Genomic DNA, 22,434 nt, shown 5'->3' on the forward strand with positions numbered 1-22,434 from the left:
CAAACGTGATTTTTGACCGAAGTTAACCAACGTCGGGCGGGGTCAGTACTTGGATGGGTGACCGTTTTTTTGCTTGTTTTGCTCTATTTTTTGTTGATGGTGCGGAACCCTCCGTGCGCGAGTCCGACTCGCACTTGGCCGGTTTTTTCTTTTTTTTTCTCTAAGACTCTCTCTAACCAATCGTAACGAAATTTTGGGAACGGGATATTAAAGAAATTATCTGTGTCTCACCATTTTGATCTTTATTCTATATCATTGGATATTTGCGTTTATTGATGCCGGTTTTGCTAGGCGTGTGGTTACGCCGCATTTATTTGACCAAAAAAAAAGCACGTTTACACTGCATACATATATACATACGTTACCAACTAACTTCCAACTAACATACATGCTAACAGGGCAAGTCTAATAAAAGCTTGTAATGAATAGGAATGACGGATGCGCACTAAAAGTAACAAGTAGTGACGTGGTTCAACTGATCATTTTCATACATTGTTTAATTTGGATCAACGATTGTCTCCTCCACTATGGCCCTTCATATAGTAGGTAATAAAATAATAAATAAAAAACTGTCATGTAATTTCAATTTTATATTGGATTTTAGATTAGAACACAATTATTTTTCGATCTAATTGAATAACATTATAAATTCAAAATTTTGCTCTTATACTTTTAGGAACAGTTAAAAAATTATACAAGTAAAACAGCCATGCCAGAATGTGTTCTACTCAATCAAAATAAACAAAATGTAATTGATAAAATATATTAATTGTCATAAAATACAATCGTTATACATTTAAGAAAAGGACGAGATTCTTGACTCGATCCGAATATTATAAAAAGCAGATGCCAAAACGCAAGGGTTAATTTTATTACTCTGTGGTATTACTGTATACGTTATCTCATTATATGGATTTTCTAAGGCTGTTTAAAAGACACTTAAAGATATCGATTACATTTCAGCAAACCAGTTGAATTACATAGATATTCAGTTTTCCCTGTAAAGGCGGATACCCACTGTGGCGCACGGCTACACAACACACATCTTCTCTCCTCGCTAATCCGCATATGATCTTAACAATGTTCGTGACGTCCAATAGGCTAGATGACAAATTTTCATTTATGGTATCAATCAATCAGGTTTTTTTGTAAAGCAATACAAAAGTCACAAATGATAGTCAAAGTCCGACATTCGTACTTCACTCGCGAAACGCCCCCAACAAATCGCTATGTGAACGTGACGTCAAGGTCACTGAGAGCGCATCTTGAAGTATGAACAAAACAAGAAAATTGCATTTTTGTCGGTGAAATATTGCATTTATGTATATAGTTGCTATAGGTACAATCTTTTTATGGATAAAATGTGAGGAATCGAATAGTATACTTACTTATTACTGTATTTTTGTATTATTTCCATTCTTTTTTATATCTACATACTATATTGTGATAAATTGCTCATTTGCTATCTATTTTACTAGATTTTGTTATAAAATTCAACATGTTTGTGTCATCATCGCTATTGGTGCGTGGCATGCGCCGCAGTGTAGACAAGTGCGACCTGATTCGGTCTAAACAAAGAACATGCGACTGTAGGCCAGCATCTTGTCGAGCACACGCAGCCGGCGCGGCTCGCGCTCCAGCCGAGCGTTGTCGAACTTCTCGTTGCTGTAATATAAACGAAACAATTAATAACGCGTTCGTCACATTCATGCGCTCTGCCGGCCTAGCACATGATTGGCGCGACAGTATCTCGCGGCGAGATACTGTCAAGACTACCCGTCCCTCTTTTATTAACATAGAAATGTGCTAGGCCTACTGACATAGGTATCACACAACAAGCACAATTTTTTCCTAGATTTTAGATCACCCGTCAGCGAAGGTCTCCGTTTCAGCTTGGGCAAAAATGCTGTAGTCTGTCCGGATGTTCTTCTCTACAGGTCGCAATTCTCTACCGATTCTCGTGAAATTTTATGAGCCTGTTCGATCCATGATTACCTAAATATAATGTTGTTGTCGGTTCAGTTTTGGAAAATTTCACAATGGCGTTCCGAACATTTATTCAGTTTTAAGTTATGCTCGCGAGGTAATATTCAAAGCTGCGAGCGGAGATTTATGGAGAAGGGATAACTGTCAGTGCAATAACAATCAGAGTAAGGCCCACATGCAACGTTTCACTAACCCGTGGTTAACCGGTTAAACCTGGAGTTACCATGGTTACCAGTACAATTTGACACTTGGTTAACGGTAACAATCGCTTAACCCCGGGTTTGGTAACGCCCAAGTGAGCCTTATGGACTCAAAAATGTAGTGATTGTGAGTACTGACTGGGTGAGCGAGCGGGCTCGCAGGCAGGCGAGGTGCGCGTAGTAGGTGGGCGTGGGGTAGGACACGGAGCGCATGCAGCGCGAGTACAGGTGGCACAGGTAGTACGTGAGCTGCTCCACCTCGTCGTGCCTCAAGTTGCCGTCGTTGCACACGGCGTGGTAGCGCGTGGGCCGGGCGGTGCCCTTGATGGCTTGGTGTGACACCTGAAGCAACGCACTAATAGTTATGGCATTGTTTTTTTTTTAATGACATATGTTGACACTGATTGAAGAGGTTAATAACTAATTTTATATTAGACTAGCGAGCCGCCCCGGCTTCGAACGGGTTAACAAATTATACATAATAAACCTTCCTCTTGATCACTCTATCTATTAAAAAAAACCGCATCAAAATCCATTGCGTAGTTTTAAACATCTAAGCTTACATAGGGACAGACAGACAGCGGGATGCGACTTTGTTTTATACTAGGTGGCGAAACTTAAAAAATATTTCTAACATATCTCGATAATCTCGTATCTGAGTTTGTAAATACCGTGTGATTTCGGGGTCCCCAATGTAAAAAATTCTATTGAGATGGTCATACTGAACAAGGTTTCCCATGAGACCGATACATCAATTTACTTTCGCGATTTTGTGGTCCCATGGGGAAAGTTTATTATGACCATCTTAACACATTTTTGACATTCGGGATCACGATCCCAAAATCATCCAGTATAACTGGTCCCCCGGCTCAGCCTTGCCTGTCCAATTATGTACCTAAATGTAATGTTAATTAATTATAAGCATTTAGCATTAAGCAATGTATCTGACATGTAAATTTTTATTTTATCGCGGATATCAAACATTTTTGTATGTGCCTTATGTATGGATAAAATAATACCTCGAAGCCAAAACGCGTAGAGTAGTGCAAACTATTGAAACAGAACACCTCAGCAATACTTTCTGTAATAAATAACTTACCAAGTAAAAGTCCAGTTCAGTGGCATGGACAATGTGTTTATCCACCACGGTTCCAGGCTCCACATTTCTCGGATTATTTTCACCCGAAAACAATCTGAAAAACATATCTATATGAAACCTAGAAACAATTTAATTAGCTGCGTAAATATTTATTTATTATTTTTCTTTTATTTATTTCTCTTCTTAGGTTGGTTTTTTACAATATGGATATAAAAATAAAATACAAAAACACTTACAAAAACAATACAAAATACTTATAAACATATTATAAAAAACCTAACCTAGGGTGCCGCCAGCAGCGGGGCAAGACCCAAGCTGCCGGTGGTCAGGGCTGCAGAGAGAGGAACCGGCGGACTATCCGCGCCGTGTCCAAGATGACCGCCTTCTGCATCTGGCCCTTGACCCAACCACCTAGCGAGAGTCTCTCAAGATGTTGGTCGAGACTCTTCGCTATTAGACCGTTCGCTGAAACAACTATCGGGACAATGATCGTCGAATCAACATCCCACATGGCGGTTATCTCGTGAGCCAAGTCTAGGTACTTACTGGACTTGTCCTTCTCGGCTTTCACGAGATTCTCATCATGGGGGATGGTGATGTCAACGAGCACGGCCCGGCGTTGCGATCGATCTATTATCACAATGTCAGGCTTATTGGCTACAATAGTCCTGTCAGTGATGATAGATCGATCCCAATAGAGCGTGGCACGACCATTCTCGAGAACTGGCGCAGGTGAATACTTGTAGTACGGTACTTCGCGGTCCACAAGGCCGTATAGAAGAGCAAGCTGCTGGTGAATAATCCTGGCTACGAGATTATGTCTGTGCAAGTACTCGCCGTTAGCAAGATGAGAGCAACCGGAAATAATATGCCTGAGTGACTCTCCGGGACGGCGGCATGCCCGACAAATGTCGACCGTACCGTCCTTCAGGATATATTTCCGATAGTTGTTCGTCATCATTACTTCGTCCGCAATTGCACAGGCAAAACCCTCGGTTTCTCCGAAGAGGTCCCCGAATCGTAACCAGTTCACCGACGCGATCAGGTCCACATCGGGTCCCGTGAGGGCCTTGTAGAACCGCCCGTGTAGCACCTTACTCTCCCATGCCGCCTTGCGATCCGCAGTACTTAGTACCACAGGTTTGCGCCAGTTCTCGTTTGCCAAGGAGAGCGGCGTGAGGTTCCTGTCTACTGCCACCACATCACGATGCATCCCACACTCGTTGTTAAGGAAATAATTCCTGAGATTGTACACCTCGCGGTTGTGGAGATCCTTGGCGTTTAGGAAGCCTCGGCCTCCACATTTCCGTGGGATGTACAATCTCATAACTGACGAGCGTGGGTGTAGCATGCGATGTGCGGTGAGCAGTGATCGGACCCTCCGATCCAGGGCGTCCAGCTCGGTCTGAGTCCACCTTAGTATGCCAAAGGAGTATGTGAGTAGGGGCATTACCCAGGCGTTGAAGGCGCGCACTTTGTTGCCTCCTGACAAAAGACTGTTAAGAACTTTTGTGAGCCGACCGAAAAAGCGCTCCTTCACCGACCGTCTAATACCCTCGTCCTCAATACCCAACGACTGTGACATACCAAGGTATTTATAGGTTTCTGATTCAGAGATAGATCTGAAAGACATTGTCTCAGAAGGTTGTAAATTTGTTGAATTTACAACCCTCCCCCGCTGTACATGCATAACCGCACATTTATCGACACCAAACTCCATGTTGATGGCACTACTGAAGACTTCGGTGGTTTTCAGTAGCTCCTTCAAGTCTTGGTTATTTGGTGCAAATAATTTGAGGTCATCCATGTACAGAAGGTGAGAAATGACTTCACCCTCTCTCCGAAGCCGACAACCTAGTCCCAAATCCTTCAGCAGGGTGCTGAGGGGATTCAGAGCTAGGCAGAACCATAGGGGACTCAGACTATCACCCTGAAATATTCCTCGCTCAATCCTTATAAAATCCTGCGGGCCAGGCCGGTCATCCCCGCCTCCTGGTTGACGAAGGACTGTGGTCCACTGCCTCATACACGCGCTTAGGAAGGCTCTCAAAGCTGCATCAACTTTATACAGCTCTAAGACCCTCCCCAGCCATGAATGAGGCACCGAATCATAGGCCTTCTTATAGTCAATCCAAGCGGCTGAGAGGGCACCTCTGTTCCGCCGGATTTGTTGGCAGATGGTCATGTCTATGAGGAGGAGCTCTTTAGTACCACGGGACCCAACCCTACATCCATTTTGAGCAGGGGCCAAAATATTGTTAGCGACAATATGCGCGTTGATTTTTGTTCTCAAAATGGATGTAAGGAGCTTATAGAGTGTAGGTAAGCACGTGATGGGTCTGTAATTCTTCGCTTCCGTGGTACTACCGGACTTATAGAGCAGGAAGGTGACACCAGTTGTTAAGGAAGGTGGGAGAGAACCAACCAATTATTATTAAATATTAAATATTATTAATAGGTATGATTAGATTAGATTAGATTTATTTATTTCACAATATATGATTACAGTACAAATTACATTAATGTCAATTTATAAGAATTTATATTGTGATCGTCAGAAATACATTTAAATGCTTAATCCAAATAAATTCATAATATGAAAAAAAATCACCTGAGAAGGATCGTCAAATAATAACAATAATTAAACGAAGGTTAAATTAGGTTTTCTATAATGTGTTTATGTATTTTTTATTGTTTTGTAAGTGTTTTTATATTTTACTTTTATATTCATATTATAAATAACCTAATCTAAGAAATTAAATGAATAAAGTATTAAACGAAAACAATGTCAAAAATAGGAACGCGATTATAAATTATACAGTTATGTCAAAAAATTCAAATAATTGAATATAATGGGTTTTCCAGTAAAAAGTTTCTCAATTGACGCTTGAATGTTGTATCGGATGTTTCCGTCCTTATTTCTGCAGGTAATCGCTCATAATAAGTCGGACCGATGACACGCGGGTTTTTTGCTGCAAGTGTCATGCGACGTGGAACTGTTCGTAATCTACCCGTAGTTCTAATGTTTCTACCAGATACCTCAACACGTTTGAATAAAGATAAGTTATTTCTCACATACATAATAATTTCGAATAAATATAATGAGTGGTGTGTCATTATTTTGTGCGTCACAAAAAGGTCCCTGCATGAATGTCTAGGCTTCACACCCGCTAGCGTTCGTATTGCCTGTTTTTGCATAATAAACACTCGATTGGCATCCGTAGAGTTTCCCCAAATGAGTACACCATATGTCATTAGCGAGTGGAAGTGAGCATAGTAAACCGATTTTAATGAAACGTACGAAATAAGGGGTTTCAACTTCCGTAACGCAAAGACTGCACTACTCAATAATTTATTAATATGTACGATTCATTTAATTAAACAAAAACATATGTTTGTGAATTTGAGCCAGCCTAATGGCAAAACCAAAACCAAACAGTCTGCCATTGCCGCCTCAGGCGGTTGGTAAAATTTGTTTATAGTTGATCATGATATGTATAAAGTGTCTACTGATTCGCGTTATGCTCAATTAAAAATTTAATGCTTTTACTAGAAATCGCCCCTATTGAATCCACATTGAACTGTAGGTAAAGTAGGGATGTAGGTCGCTAATTCATCGGCACGAGAAGGCACGCTCATTACGCGTAGAATACTCGCAGTGAACAATGGAAGATGCCTGGACTATAACAAGGAAACACTTCGTTGGTCCGCCAGTTTACCTCTATCGCTCTAAGGGCCAGTTGCACCAACCACATTGGACAGGTCAGGCTCGTCACGCTTTACTTTGAAATTTTCAATGCATAAAAACTTAGCGAACGCTTTAACGATACGAACAGTTTGGTGCAACCGACCCTAATATAGCTAGGCAGATAAGGAAACATCCAGTTCTGACCTGGTGTGGTGCCGCTTCTGCACCAGCAGGAACAACACCTCGGGCTTGGCCGCGGGGCCGGCCATTCGCTGGTACGCCTTGTGTACGGCCAGCAGCTCGCTATTCATCACCTGAACCACAACAAAGTCATGTTTCAACATTCTGCGACAATAGGCTACATGACTAATTTTTTTTTATGGTATCAATCGATCGGGTTTGTTTTTAGGATCAAATGTCTATATGGGACCCATTGCATTAAAGTAACACAAAAGTCAGAAATTGTAGTCAAAGTCCGACAGTCGCACTTCACTCGCGAAACGCCCTATACAAAACGGACAGAGGCCGTGACGTCATCGCCCATCTGGACCGCATCGCCCGTATGGACAAAACAAGAAAATTGCGTTTTTGTCGGTGAAATATTGCGTTTATGTATATAGTTGCTATACAATATTTTTTTGGATGAAATGTAAGGAATCGAATGGTACCCTTACTTTTATCGTTTTTGGAAGTTAAAAAAAACTTAAATTTTGAAACTTTCAGGTCCTGTAATTTTGTAATTTTTCAATATTTTATTTTAATATCCACATTATTGTGATAAATTGCTCGTTTGCTATCTATTTTACTAGATTTTGTTATAAAATTCAACATGTGTCATCATCCCTATTGCTATATTTTTGGATAGTTTAAAGGGGCCCACTAACGGAATCGGCCTGTCAGTTAGAACAAAATTTTGACAGTTCCGAACAACTGACAGGCCGATACCGTCCGGCGGACTGGTAATCAGTGGGCCCCTTTAGGGCCTGTTTCACAAAGTCTCTTAAGTTAACTACCTTAAGTTACGCTTATTTGAAATATACTGTTAAGCTTATTTGTAGATAGTGAAACGGCAACGATGACTTTATTCGTTAGATAAGTGGCATCTAGCTTATTCAGGACTTTACTGGGACATTGTGAAACAGGCCCCAAGGTTATTTTATTGTGCTGATAAAGACATTTCTTCTTCTTCACATTATTACCAAACACTGTATGCCATTGGGCACATTCAATACAGTACAGCACTACTTCAAACTAGAAGCCAAGTAGTTAATTTGAATTTATCTCTAATGGAGTCTATCATGACAAGTACATATTTACAATTGGCCAAACACGACCTTATTATCATAATCTTAAGGTAAGGTATATACTATATACTGCTCCGACTTGGGACTATATGTAAGGCCCAACTAGAAAGTTCTGTAATAATGTGTGTGTAAGTGTACCTGGGCAAATTGTCCCTCGGACACGCCGTCACGGAATACGTATATTTTTGTCGGCAAAAATCCGTTGCGTTGCTTGTAAATAGTCAGATGTTCGACCATCATATCCTCAAACTCGATAATCATTTCTTTCTGTAAAAGAAAAAAATAAGTGTGGTATGGTAACATTCAAATTATTTAATTGTTTTATACTTTTAAAAGTTACAAAATATAATTAAATTACCTTAGGAGTTTGAATACTCAATCCGATATTATACATGAAACACTTTGGATCGATGGACGCTGTAACCGCAGCAATGCTTGGCACCGAAGTCTGAAAATGAAGAAGCCGTTAAAAGACTTATAAGCACATTTCTTAAGCAAAGACGAAGTTTTGGTGGAGTGGTGCCTTCTTTTAATTAATCGGAACGAGTAACCCAGTCTGGAGACACCCCCGTATCGTAATTATTCACAAGCGCCAAAGTGGTACGTTTTGCCCGAAAATATTACACATTAGCACCGAAAATGCACTCATCGGCGCCGAATCAGATTGAGCAGACGATGTTTAGTGTTTTGGAAACCTTGTGGTTTAAAAATGGAAAACTTAAGTCACACGAACCGGCTGCCAAAAAGCAGTTCCCAAACAATAGAGACTACGCTTTCATTTTAAAACGGAATGCTGCAATTACATGAATCTTTGCATTAACATTTACGTAACATATACCTATCTACATCTAGTACATTTCGTTGCTAGAAAAAATTACACAAGGAAAACAGAGTTTTGTATGTAAAACTTCTACTAATTAAATCTAATTTCTTTGTATTACAATGTCTACTAACGAAAACTAGTGCCTGACAAATTTCATGTTATGACAGTTTCTTTGTAGTGTTTTAGTATGTAGCTTTATGTGTTATCTGTGGTGGCATCACCGAATGGGCCCTACGGAAGACCAGCGCTGGCTTTTATAGCTAGCATTATGCTGAGTTGGGTCCATTTCGTGATGCACACTTATTGATTTCCTCTTTTCTTGCTGTTGTTGTTGTCTGTACATGACCGTATTGTCCGTACATGTTTTGTAATCGTCACGAATAAAAATCTTTTATCTTTATCAGAATCTCATGTTAAAATGAGAGCGTGACTCTTTAATGACTCTCTATACTGCCCCCTAAAGTTCACGTACTTTTTGCGTTACTGGGCCCCTGAGAAATTACGTTTTTATCGCTCTTATGACATGGATATAGAGCTTATTTTACCGGCTAACTAAATTGACGCCCTAGTAATGAAAATTATACAAACCTGATCCGGAGACGGATGTGTGACGTCAGCGCCCACCACCATCACCCTGCCGTCTCTGAGGCAGTTGGGCAGGCTCCTGTTGTCGAGGGCTTGGTTTATACCCATCAACTTGGAATTAACCTAAACATACATGCATATATTATTAATCAACTTATAATATGTGAGAGTGATCTCTAAAAACCTTGATTTCAACAATAACCTCAGTAAATAACCGAATATTATCTCGTTCGGCATTTTTTAACTACATAGGTATGTATTATTATGAACCGGAAAACATTATTACATTGTGTGGATAGATTCATTCAAGTTTAATTCACGATAAGCAATCCAATTACATAATACATAAATAACATTTCGTATTGGCAGCAGATCAATCTACCGGATATTATTAATTACCTATGTTGTGGGAAACAGGGGAAGAATTTTATTATGACTATAATAAGCGATGACGGCGGGCCTTGACATAAACTTGTGGTCTCATTTTTATTTGGGAAATGTAAATGTGACTGACGCACCTAGCATAATGTCAACTAATGAGGCCTCTAGCCGCCGGACTGGCGTAATATTCGTACACATAGCCAAGTTAAAGCCTTCAGTAGACACTAGACATCTTACCTTTAGCAGGATATTGCGCGCGGTCTGCGGATTCATACGTTTGGAGGCCGTCTGTTCCTTTATGCACTGGGTCAGGATGCCAACGTCGCGCTCCGCCATTTGCTTCACCTATGGATTATATAGAAAAATAACCTGGCGCCAATAGCAGGTATATCCGAAAAGTGCGAGGACTAGTGATGTGCCGTTCCCGGGAAATTTCCCTAGGTGGGAATATTCCCGGAAACGTTCCCGGGAAATTTCCCATACGAAGGGAAAATAGGGGAATTTTGAAATTGTGCACAGATATATTATTTTATTATCAGAAATTCAATCAACACTTGGAATCTTAAACTTTTTTTAAAACATTAAAAACCGTATCTCATTCGCCTTAGTAAATTCCCTATACTCCCGGGAAATTGCCTTTACTACCAGAGTTATCTTAAATTATAATGAATTTCCTTCACGAAACTAATATTTTCAGATTATATTAGGTTAGATTCTGTCTATTTAATAGTAAGTCACAAAAATTTTATGTTTTATGATAATCAAGGAGTCAAGTAGTATAATTCAAATAGGTACGAGGTACATACGATATGGTAGTAGTCGCGCCCTCTGGTGGGCACAATGATGAACAGGAACCTGACTTGCTGTTCCAAGCACTTCAGTAACGTATTGCGCAGCTCTTGCATTCTCAAATTGAAGAGCTTGACCGACGGTTCCGACACGGTCATGCCCATCTGACGGCCGCAATTCATCATCTGAAAAATAACGTAAATAATGCACGTTCAATGACGATCATAAAATATAGTTTCGTAAACTGGCGCTGCCCTCATTTTGTCGGCCTTTCTACGTTAAATCTTATGGAGTAAAATTAGTTCAAGCGGCTGCCGCTAGTACTAATGTCGGACATTCCATAAGATTACCTGTGTTTGTGACGATCAGCGCCACTTACCTCTCCACCGACTTCGCACGTTGCCAATACATCAGTTCAAAATAGTTTGTCTTGGAATTTACTGCTATGAAATAAATAAATTTCAATCTAAATTATTGCCAGGGTCACCATGTAAGCGTTATAAGAAAACGAGCATAACAACCATACAGCGAGTCATATTTATCTCACTGTATTATTATTATTCTTAGAGGAATTTCTCGCGATATCTTAAACGAGCTACAAGCCACAATTATCAATCGTCAAACTGTAATTTTGACTTATGTATTTATTTTATTTGTATTGAGGCTTGTAAACTAAGTGAAGTAAGGGGTTAAATCATTACTCAACTACAATTGATGTCCCAGTAAATATAGGAAATCATGTGATTTTGATCGCCTTGTCGTTATAGATCGTCTTGTTTTGGGGCAGCTTACAATACAATACTCTTTACTCAAAAACTTGTAACCAAAGAATATAAGAACTTATAATTAGGTACATACCAAGGAGATGATATTGGCGTGGTCTAACTGGGTCCTTTGGTCAGGCTCGATCATTATGAAGCCCCAGTTTTGCAGAGCCTCGGGCTTCAGCAGCCTGTTAGCTTGCCACGAACCATTCCTAGAAAGCAATATTCAGTGAAAATTGGTATTCAAACGACGCATACCCAACACAAGGCGGTTTGTTTACAAAGGGCCTACCAGGAAACGCGAAAATCGAAACTCAGCTATCTGCCTCTTTATCGTTCGAATAGGCAAGTGATAGAGAGGTTAGATAAAAAAAATCGACTCTCTCGTTTGCGGTAAGGCGTAATATTCCCTATTAAAAGACAAACTAAACGTCAAATGGCTGTAATTCAAACTTTTTCGCGCATATCACACATCCGTTGTTTTTTTTTTATTCAGAGAAAAACTAGAGTCGGGGGCCAACTACCACATCGTTCGATATCAAGTAACATGCGAGTTTTGTCAAAATTGTGTGCAAATGACACTTCTTTTCAAATAAAACGTCTTCTCCTAAATGACGATGCACACATACAGTGTTTGTTAATATAGACCCGTTAGCTTATCGTCTCTGAATATATTATAGGGAGGTAATGATATGGATGTAAATAAATAAGCATAAGTACCTAGGCTCGACGCTGCCACTGCCCGTCTCCAGCCTGGGTGGAGCCAGGACTTTCGCGTCAACGGGGAAAAACTTATCGGAAATCTCCAAACCAAACTGTTTGAAATCCTTGTTGCGCGAATAGTCCATCTGAAAGTAAAAACTTTACATAAGTATACAGTATTTCTTCTATCTTCTTAATATTATTTTAATAAGAATAAACGCAACAACGTAAACAGCAATACTCTTAACTGTCCATCGGTTGACCTTATGCCTTTTGGAATAAGGTTTACGAACTGTCAGTTAACAGTATGGGCGATGGTACGTTCAGTTAAAACGAACACGTACACGTCATACGGCTCGGCCACGACATTGCGCGACTTGCGACGACAGCAGCAATAACCATAGGTTGGAGCGAGACACAGCGACCGGACCTTTCGTTCCCACCTATGGTGGTGATATTTCATAGTGGTATTAATGGGTTACAAATCAATGGTCTTCCTTGTCAAAATATAAATGAAATACTCACATCTTTGATGACCTCCTCGATCTTGCGCTTGCGCTCGTCAGGGGGCGTGGCGGCCTGCCGCACCATCGTCGACAGCTGGATCTCGTTCAGCTGTCTGTTGCGGGCCTGTACAAACATGCTTAAAATCACAGTAATCACACACGTGTCTGGCAACTTGGTTTTTTATGTCAACTTTGCATCAGGTCATAATGGTCTTAAAATTTAACGGATTATTCCACACAGGAAAAATGGTATGGTAATCTCCCTACCGTCAGTTTATAATGTAACTAGCGAGATAAACGATGTAATATGACGAGTGTTTACAATTTTACGGTGATATATATAAAATTATGCCAAACACAGATCAGATTCATGGCAAAAAACCAAATTGAAGGCTCAATGAATAATACCTCCGGCAGATGGCACTGGAAGAAGAAGAATGATAAGTAATAAACATCAGAAGCGCTTCGAAAGTGTAGGGTTGAAACAATTGAAGGTTGGACTTCAGGAACGTAAGTGTTTTACTCATGCCTGTAGTTGACATCTCTAGGATCATCTATAGAATGCCCTGGTGCTATTTCGCTTGTCACCCTAAATCTTATTCCTAAAAAAACCGGCCAAGTGCGAGTCAGACTCGCGCACGAAGGGGAATAAGGTCCCGTTTCTACACTTTTTACTTACCTGTCCGTACGCAACTTCCAAGAGCTCCATGGGGTAGTTTATGTTTTTATCCCTTGGGCCAACCCACACGCAGTTTAAATTGGGAAAGCGCAACCTGTACGGATAAGCTTAAAGGTTAATCTTAAATAACAAACGAGTTTTTATAGCACACATTTAACATTTTAGAATCACTCCAATCCGTTTAAACCGTGCTTATTGCTCAACCATATGTAAATTCAAGTTCGTAGGGTATTAAAGTTGAGCAACTGTTATAGCAACAAATATCTGACAGTTGAACGCGATGGAGATGTGTACGGTGCATAGCAACATTAGCACCTTTAAAAACATACTATCATACAAACCATCAACTATAGGCTTTTACCATTTTTTTTACAATTTCGTCTAAAAACAAGTAGTTTTTTGTTTAATACAAAACTGTACAAATTAATTAAAAATATAACTAATTCTTTTATTTCCCACTAGCGACCCGCCCCAGCTTCGCACGGGTTAACAAATTATACATAAACCTTCCTCTTGAATCACTCTATCTATTTAAAAAAAACCGCATCAAAATCAGTTGCGTAGTTTTAAAGATCTAAGCATACACACAGACAGATAGATAGCGGGAAGCGACTTTGTTTTATACTATTTAGTGATAAAATGTATTGTTTGGTGTGTATATGGGTTAATCAACTTTTTCTTGTCTCACGGTCTCCTGAGTCACTCTTAAAATTCTAGGTTTTTCGTATTTAAATGAACCAAACTTGCATTTTATGGTAGTTATAAGACCTTCCTATAATGGGACATCTACTGAGCATGTTAGTAGAACTTGGTACAGCAGTTCTTCTAACAATCTATGCTACTATTGTCTCCTCGCTGATGGGACAGAATAACACCAAGAAAAAGTTGATTGACCCAAGGTATGCATTGAAGGGTTAATCGAGTGACCTGTATCCCTTCTCCTTGGCGAAGTAATCGGCGACGGTGACGTTCTTAGTCTTGCCGCCGCCGATGTCCATGGGGAAGGTGAGCCTGTTGGGCGAGTCCGACAGCCCGTTGGCGATGAACTCGCGCTTCTGCCCGCCGGCCGACGTGTCCCCGCCGATGTACGCGACCACCTGCATCACCAATACCATACAAGGTAGCATCCTATACAAGTGGTCTACGCGTGCCTCCGTGAGGGACAAAACATATAAATTCGATGCTAATACACATAATGCGACGCTATGATTGGTCGAATTTATTTGTTATGGTGGGCAACAAATAAATTCGACCAATCATCAATACGAATTTATGGTGGGGAACAGTGTTGGCCGAAACGTTAATGCAATTGAAAATGTTGGCCATTAACCATTATAAATTGAACCTTAAACCGTAACGGACGATTACAGTTTACGGTTCAATTTATAATGGTTAATGGCCAACATTTTCAATTGCATTAACGTTTCGGCCAACACTGGTGGGGAATAACAACAAAAGTGAGACTGTGACAAGGAAAAACAATAATAGCGCTTTCGCTGCTACTCCTACTGAAAGATACATAAGACTATCCCGTTCTGTCAGTTATCCCCACCACTCATGCCCAATCCTGTTATACTAGATTCATGATCAATACAGAGTACGGGTAACAATACTGAATTAAGGTATGCAGATCAACCTTGACCGCCAAAGACTTCCACAGACGCGCACGGTTACCGTTTAATATCGATCTTCATGTATTCCAATAAGGCTCATTGTAGTGTTATACTATAAAATAGCCGTGGCGTTCAAAGGGTTACGTGGTTTTGGTGAAAGCCATCACATTTTTTTATAGAAAAACTCGACCCGCATTACGCTTGCCAACAGTTTTTTGTCAGTTATCATTGGTGCAGTAAATAATCATAACTTACAAGGACAAATTTAATCGTGACGCCAAATATTATACGTAAACATAGTAAAATAAACCTACAAAAATATTGTTCGATACTACTACTACTTAGGTATAATAACTATTACTATATGCATATACAAGATGGAGTAACTTTAAAATCCTTGAGTTTTAACCTTGAGTCCTTTTACGAAGGCCTGGAAGGATTCCACGGCTCTGTTTCGCTGGTTTTCCACTTTTTCGTTGGTGTTCAGCCTGAAGTCGTTGGTCAGAGCTTGCACGAGAGGCTGCGCTCGAGGGAATCCCTTGTGAGCGACTGTCAACAGAAATGGGGATTTAACTCCGAACATAATATTGCTTTAGGCAATTTGTGTGATTATTAAAGAAAACCGGGTCCAGTCGTTACCCTCCTGTCACTAGGCTGCCTTAAATCGGGGCTTGAGCTTCGCAGCACTTTATACGTTTTTTACTACCCATTAAGAAGGGAAGACTTCTTGTGATAACTCATAACGGCTTAGCCGATCATGTACGCTATAGATTGCATTGCAACATTTTATTAAGCTTTATAATATTTTTTGGACCCATGGTTAAAGAGCTAGGGGAAAACTTTATTTTTTCTTTCAGAGCGATTATTTCCGAAAATATCTTACTTAATCAACAAATTATTTTTTCTACTCGTCGACTGTAATTGCTGAATTCATATTTCGTATACCAAACTGTAATTGGGTACTTTTCATGTATTGGCTCCCAACTCAACTATAACATTTATTTGTGCAAAGTTGAATTTTAAGTTTACATGTTATTATATGTATAACTAAATAAGCTAAAATGAAATAATAGTAAAAAGGCACGCGAGGAAGGCGGTGTGGCACGGAGCATGCAAGCAATGGCAAGCAACACTCAAATCCATAAGAACTTGATTTGTGACAGTGTAATTGAATAGAGACCATGGGACTAGGTATCCATGGTGAAGTCCGATAATTAGATAATGTCAATACATTGTCCAATGTCCAACGTCCTTTCATCTTAAAAATGTTCAGGTATAAGCAGAAGTATAACAAATGGTAAAAAAGAGATGTGTTATAACGCACCATAGACTAGGAATCCTCTAGACGGAGTTTAGAGCAATTATTTCATGAAACCGATGCTGCCAAAAATACTGGGGTGCGGGGGACGAGGTGAGCGAGACCCGTGCCGTGATTGGTCCGTTCAAAGACACGAACGTCACACAAAGACACTTTGACTCGAGATGGAGTAAAACTACCGTATATTTGTGGCAGAGGGGGTAGCGTTACTATGCTCAGTCTAGAGGATGTCTTGTCTGTGTAACGCACCATCGACATTGATGAAGGGGCGCGTGGTGAAGATCGCAGATTGGAACATTCCCGTCCACATCTCCAGGCCGTCCCCGAGGTCGATCGGACGCTCCGGTCGCTTGAAGAACTGCCGACCCGCCTAAACATAACACCATATCGTCAAAAACGATAAATTGCAAACAAAAGTATATCTCATTTGTATAGAATACATTCATTTTAACCTTTCGTATATGCATGGACTAATAAAATCGTGGGTTCAAACCTCGGCCCGTTGTATATGTATGTATACTTAGTTTTTTTTTGCATTAGAAAGAAGCAAGCAATCTTCACGTGTCTTTTTATTGAAAATCATTTTTGAAAAAGATGTCGCAGCAATGCAATATGTAAAAATTATAAATTATATACGACATTCTTTTTCTTTCATAAGTAATACCTAGGTACTAATTTGTAAAAATCGTTTTTCAATCAAAAGACACGTGTAGATTGTCTACCTTTTTTCTAGTGCTAAAAATAACGAAGTATAGAGCAAATAAATCGTTCTGAAAAAATGCAATGTGCCAAAAATTGTGGTCAGGGTCCTCATTTTACACAGACAGATGAACAAACAGCCAAAGGTCAGTCCTCAGTGATGCCAATTTTGGTCAAGAAGCGACTACTTTACATTACATCCACAATTGAATATTACAATGTTACGTTCACAATTACCTTTATGTAAGACTCCAATGTGCCCTGTCGTAAGATTACGTCAATGCACTGAATGGCTTCAGTAGGCGGGTTCAATGAGCTGCCTCCGCTCTTCATGTACCTGATAGAAAAAATATAACAGATTTTCACATCAGTTATATAGTGTTAGCATATTAACTGATTATTAAGAAAACCTTTCGACGCACCTATTTAACATCAAATCAAGCTAATGCAATAATCTAATGGTTGTTAATGTCAAAAGAATTTCAAACAACTGTGGACACATAAATAAGTCTTGTTGGATGAAAAAAAAACAGTTAAAAAATGTACAATGTTGAAGTGGTTATTTGACGAAGACTTACGTAATTATAGTACTGAGATCCACAATTCCAGTAAATTTGAAAGAAACTTCCACCGCCATCTTCTTGCCGTTTCCATCGATATATTCATCCTGAAAGAATCATTTCGTTGTAAATTGAAGTAAACTAAAAGTAGATCCAGCTAAGCTTAGCTTAAATAATTAGTTTCATCATATCTGGGGGCACGGCAGTGCCCCCGCCAAGTCGAGCAAAACAAAGAGGCACGGCCGTACCATCCTTTTCTCGAAGCGATTCAGGCCATTTTCGACGTCCTGTAATTTTGTGCTGGTTGAAGCTAGAGACCTGAATTTTCAGTAATATATAGGGCTTAACATCCTTAAGATATATTCTCAAAAACATTCAATTTGAACTTGTAGTTTAAGAATTATTGTATGTCAAAGTTCCTTATTTTCGACACTGACACATTCACTCATTCACTCACCTACGATCATCACAATTCTAAGGTAGTTCTAGCATACCCACAAGCTTCAAATTTTAAACATAAGTAGTTTCCAGCTTATCAAGCCATAGAAAACCTAAAAATATTGCAATATCAGTCACGTTTTAAAGATCTAAGAACTGCATAAGTAAGTTTGTAATCCCATATAAATATATGCAATTACAAAGTTAATGTTGCAGTTCCTACAAATAGTAGGTAAAGGTACACTACGATGTACGATGTGAGTATGAATGAAGATGTGTTTAGTTATGATATGTGTATACATAGTATGGGTATGAAAAGAAGGACTGCCTACAAAAAGAGATGAGATCCCATCAAAAACATTACATGTAAAAAGGTGCAAGTCTCGCAACGCCTTTACTACAAAAAAGTTTTGAGATGTAATGTGAAACCAAGTCGGTTATTTTCATCAGTGCCAGGGAGTGTTAAAACCGTATCAATAAGATATCTTCAATTTGTAATACATATAATGACTTTTTACATGTAATGTTTTTGATGGGATTCAATATTCACCAAGTCCAACAAGTTCAAATACACATCTTTTGCATCTGGTACCTTAAAACAAATGGGTTACAGGACTTACGGGCCACCTTTTTAACAATACATAGAGTATGTTGACTTGAACATACCTACAATATTTTGTTGAATGTTGAACGGCATTGTTTGTTATCAATCAATGATGAAGCACTTGTTTTTAAAGTAACTCATAACGTTTAGTTTCACTTACCGTTATAGCGTAACGGTCCGTGTCGGATACATTCGGCAAGGGCTTTAGGCAGTAGCAATTTTTCATCTGATCAAATGCAATTAGTTCCCTGGGGAAATATTTTTTCTTTATCGTTTGAAATACGGGAGAAATCATTTTCTTGGGCTTGTCCGGTTTGTACGTAACGTCGTAGCGATGCTGAAATATAAAATAAAGTGTCACCAAAAACAAACAATAGCCTGTATCACATTCACTGCCAGCGACCCGCTAGGCGGGTTCTCTGTTCGTAGGCGCTTTTCGCATTTGTGAGTGAACACGCCTTTAGGACCAAAATTAAATGAAGGTACTAAAACGATTTCCCGCTTGCTGGGAATTAATTCCTCGAAACGCTATTTTAGGATCTAATTTGATTTGATTGTCCTAGTAGGAAAATTTGTTTATGCAATATTACTTGAAGTGTAGGCATGTTCATTAATTTCATTATTCGCTAGGTGCACGACTGGTGCTGCCCTCATTTTGGCAGACTTTCTACGTTAAATCTTATGGAGTAAAATTAGTTCAAGCGGCTGCCGCTAGTACTAATGGCGGCCATTCCATAAGATTACCTGTGTTTGTGACGATCAGCGCCACTTCCCCCTCCACCTACTTCGCACCTTGCCAATATACAATATATACACATGAGAAAATGCAAAAAAAGCTAATAAGAACAACACGAAACTTACTATTTTAAGTGGCGAAATCTTCATTTCCAAGTAATTGGTCAACACCTTAATAGGTCTACAGGGAACGGAGTTTCCTTCGATCCTCAAAGGTATTTTGTATCGGCACACGGTTTTAGAGGCCGAACCGGACCTATCTCCTTGTGGGCCAGGCGCCGCAGGGGGCGTCGTCTGGCGCGCCGACTGCGGTTGCTGAGGCGGCACCTGCTGCTGCGGTGGTGGTCTGGCCTGACCATACCCTGGTGGCCCCGGTTGTTGTACATATCCTGGTGGGCCCGGTTGTTGCACATATCCTGGTGGGCCCGGTTGTTGCACATATCCTGGTGGGCCCGGTTGTTGCACATATCCCGGTGGCCCGGGCTGCGCCAGCCCTGGCAGCCCCGGAGGCCCTGGTTGGCGAGCGTAGCCCGGTGGGGCGCCCGGCGCGCCAGGCCAGCCGGCTGGCGGTCCAGCTTGTGGTAAACCTCCAGGTGGACCAGAAGGCATCCCGCGGCCCATACCGCGCCTATAAACATTTGACATACTTAAAACACATAATTACTACCAATGGCAACCAGGTATGGGAACTTCTAAACAATCTCCATACAACCTAAGCAAAACTGTCCAATAATAAGTATAAGAGAACAGAACAGTCTATTCAATGAGGGTTGTAAAAGAAAGTAAATGACCAAGTCTCATGGTTTTCTTTTAAGACTGCGTCAACCTTCTAGTGGCGCCCTCAATAGGGGAATTGTGTTTTCTAATAAGACAATTAGTTTCTGTATAAATCAGTATTGTATTAATATTGTTGTCCTACTTATTTCCCCATTTTTGAACTGTCTTATATTACTATTTTGACTTATCACCTAAACGGAAAAATGTGGCCACCATTTGCCGTTTAGTTGATAAAGCAAAATAAAACTATGTGACAAAGACCAGCAAGTTCGGGAATCAGTAGGACAACAATATTAATACAATACTGATTTATACAGATATTTATAATTAGTTTATTAGAAAACACAATTCCCCTAACAAGGGCGCCACTGGATGGACGATGGCCTCTTAAGGGATAATATGTAGGTAATATAGTATAACTTTTCAAAAGCTAACGTTGTTAACTTATTAGAGACCAACTAGGGAATTCTGGCGGTCTAGCATGAGTGGCGTTCTCGCGCGCGACTCCATACATCTGGCGCGACTTCAAGTATGGAGTCGCGCGCGAGAACGCAACTCATGCTAGCCCGCCTGGGTGTATGTTTTTAACAATATTTGGGCCGTCCTAATTAAAAGGTATTCAGTTATCAAAAACAGTTACTGCCATTCCACTACAATGCAGTTACAAATAGCCCTTATTGATAGCCTATGCGGTATTAACTCATGTTCAATAACGCAGCATGAACTTATGCATTAAATTAACTAGGTATCTATAAAATTCAATTCTTACCCAGCCCATTGTGCTTGAGCCTGTGCTTGTGCTGGGGCCCATGGCTGACTTGCTACACCAGCAGCAGCTTGCCCTGGTGGCGCAGGTCCAAATGCAGCAGCTTGCCCTTGTGGTGCAGCACCAAATGCAGCAGCTTGTTTTGGCAATGCAGGTGCTGCAGCAGCAGCTTGCCCAGCTGGCGCAGGAGTACCAGCGGCAACTTCTGCCCCTGGTGCAGCTGCCTCTTGTGAGGCTAATGATGGTTTCTTCTTTCTAGGTTTTTTTTTGCTCTTTCCTTCCATGCCCAACCCCAGTCCTCCAGTTTCCTCTTCCTTCTCCTCACTCTTCGCCTTCTCTTCCTCAACTGGTTTGACTGGTTCTGGAGCTGGCTTAGGCGCCTCGGGCTCTGGCTCTGATGTCACAGGCGCAGAGCGAGGTTTTGACCCCTCCAGGGGCGCTGCTTTAGCAGCCTTCTTTGCCTTTCTCTTCGCAGCAGCAGACGTCAAACCAGTAGCCTCCTCTTCCGCCTGAGCCCCAGACTGTGATGTAGAAGGTGCATCACTAAGAGACAAAGAACTCATAGAGGGGACCTCTGGCTCTTCATCTTTCCCTTTGCCTCCTTTCTTCTTCCCTATAAATATAAAAAAGTAACAAAATCAAAGAAAAAGACTCAAATATTAATATTCATACACATTTTCATTTTAACAATAGCAGGGTTAGCCTGAGGGTTCCGTACGAATTTTACTTATTTTTTTACAAATTTATAGTTTTCAGTTTTCCCGGTTACTTGTAGTCTAAGGCGATATTATTTACCAAATTTTTTACATACATAGTTCTAGGTCAACGGGAAGTACCCTATAAATTTTTATTCCTTTGAAAGTGTCGTAAAAATAGATAAAGCTATATGATTTAGCTGGAATCCCCATTATAACCACCAAGATTGACAAGCAATTTTATTTTAAGGTAAAATAACTTAAATTGATAGTTTGTACTTACCTTTACCCATTGTTTAGGCCTTATTTCTGAAAATGACAAGAGGTAGTAGTATGATTATATTCTTACATGAAACTATTCCAGGGATTACATTAAGTTTCAATCAAACCCTGTTATCAATATTGCAAATCATTGAAAATAAGGGTTGGAAAAAGTATCTCAAAGTATAACACAAAAGTATCTACTGTAAGTAGGACATTTGGCGTAAATCGCCCAGGATGTGTCCAAGAAAATATTATTAAAAAAACAATTAAATTCAATAAGGTGTTTCATCACATAAAAAGGGTTTGACCCAGACACTTTTTGAAAACCTGGGCTCAACCTAGGCCAAGTTAAACAAATAAATAATAATTTTACCAAGAAATAGAGTTTAATAAAATATATAAAGATAGTTTATTATTCAAGTAGGCATATTACAATGGCTCCGACCCTACACCACTGCC

At 40.1% G+C, this 22,434-nt stretch overlaps 1 protein-coding gene across 1 annotated transcript; it reads right to left on the reverse strand.

Annotated features, from left to right (window-relative positions):
• Nucleotides 1–1,524: 1,524 nt before the first annotated feature.
• Nucleotides 1,525–22,124, reverse strand: LOC134649760 (protein argonaute-2-like). Its single transcript, XM_063504591.1, has 22 exons — nt 21,995–22,124; nt 21,020–21,629; nt 19,600–20,101; nt 18,899–19,075; nt 17,715–17,803; nt 17,374–17,473; nt 16,687–16,807; nt 15,529–15,668; nt 14,434–14,603; nt 13,507–13,600; nt 12,847–12,951; nt 12,340–12,467; nt 11,714–11,831; nt 10,873–11,040; nt 10,304–10,411; nt 9,689–9,808; nt 8,636–8,725; nt 8,416–8,544; nt 7,178–7,287; nt 3,286–3,379; nt 2,326–2,528; nt 1,525–1,665 (listed from the first exon to the last, which is right to left on the reverse strand). Exons 1-22 carry the CDS (start codon nt 22,002–22,004, stop codon nt 1,569–1,571), a joined length of 3,483 nt encoding a protein of 1,160 aa, XP_063360661.1. The 5' UTR covers nt 22,005–22,124; the 3' UTR covers nt 1,525–1,568.
• Between the last annotated feature and the right edge of the window lie 310 nt (nt 22,125–22,434).

The sequence above is a fragment of the Cydia amplana genome, chromosome 1 (genome assembly GCF_948474715.1).
Source record: "Cydia amplana chromosome 1, ilCydAmpl1.1, whole genome shotgun sequence".
NCBI classification, from domain to species: domain Eukaryota; kingdom Metazoa; phylum Arthropoda; class Insecta; order Lepidoptera; family Tortricidae; genus Cydia; species Cydia amplana.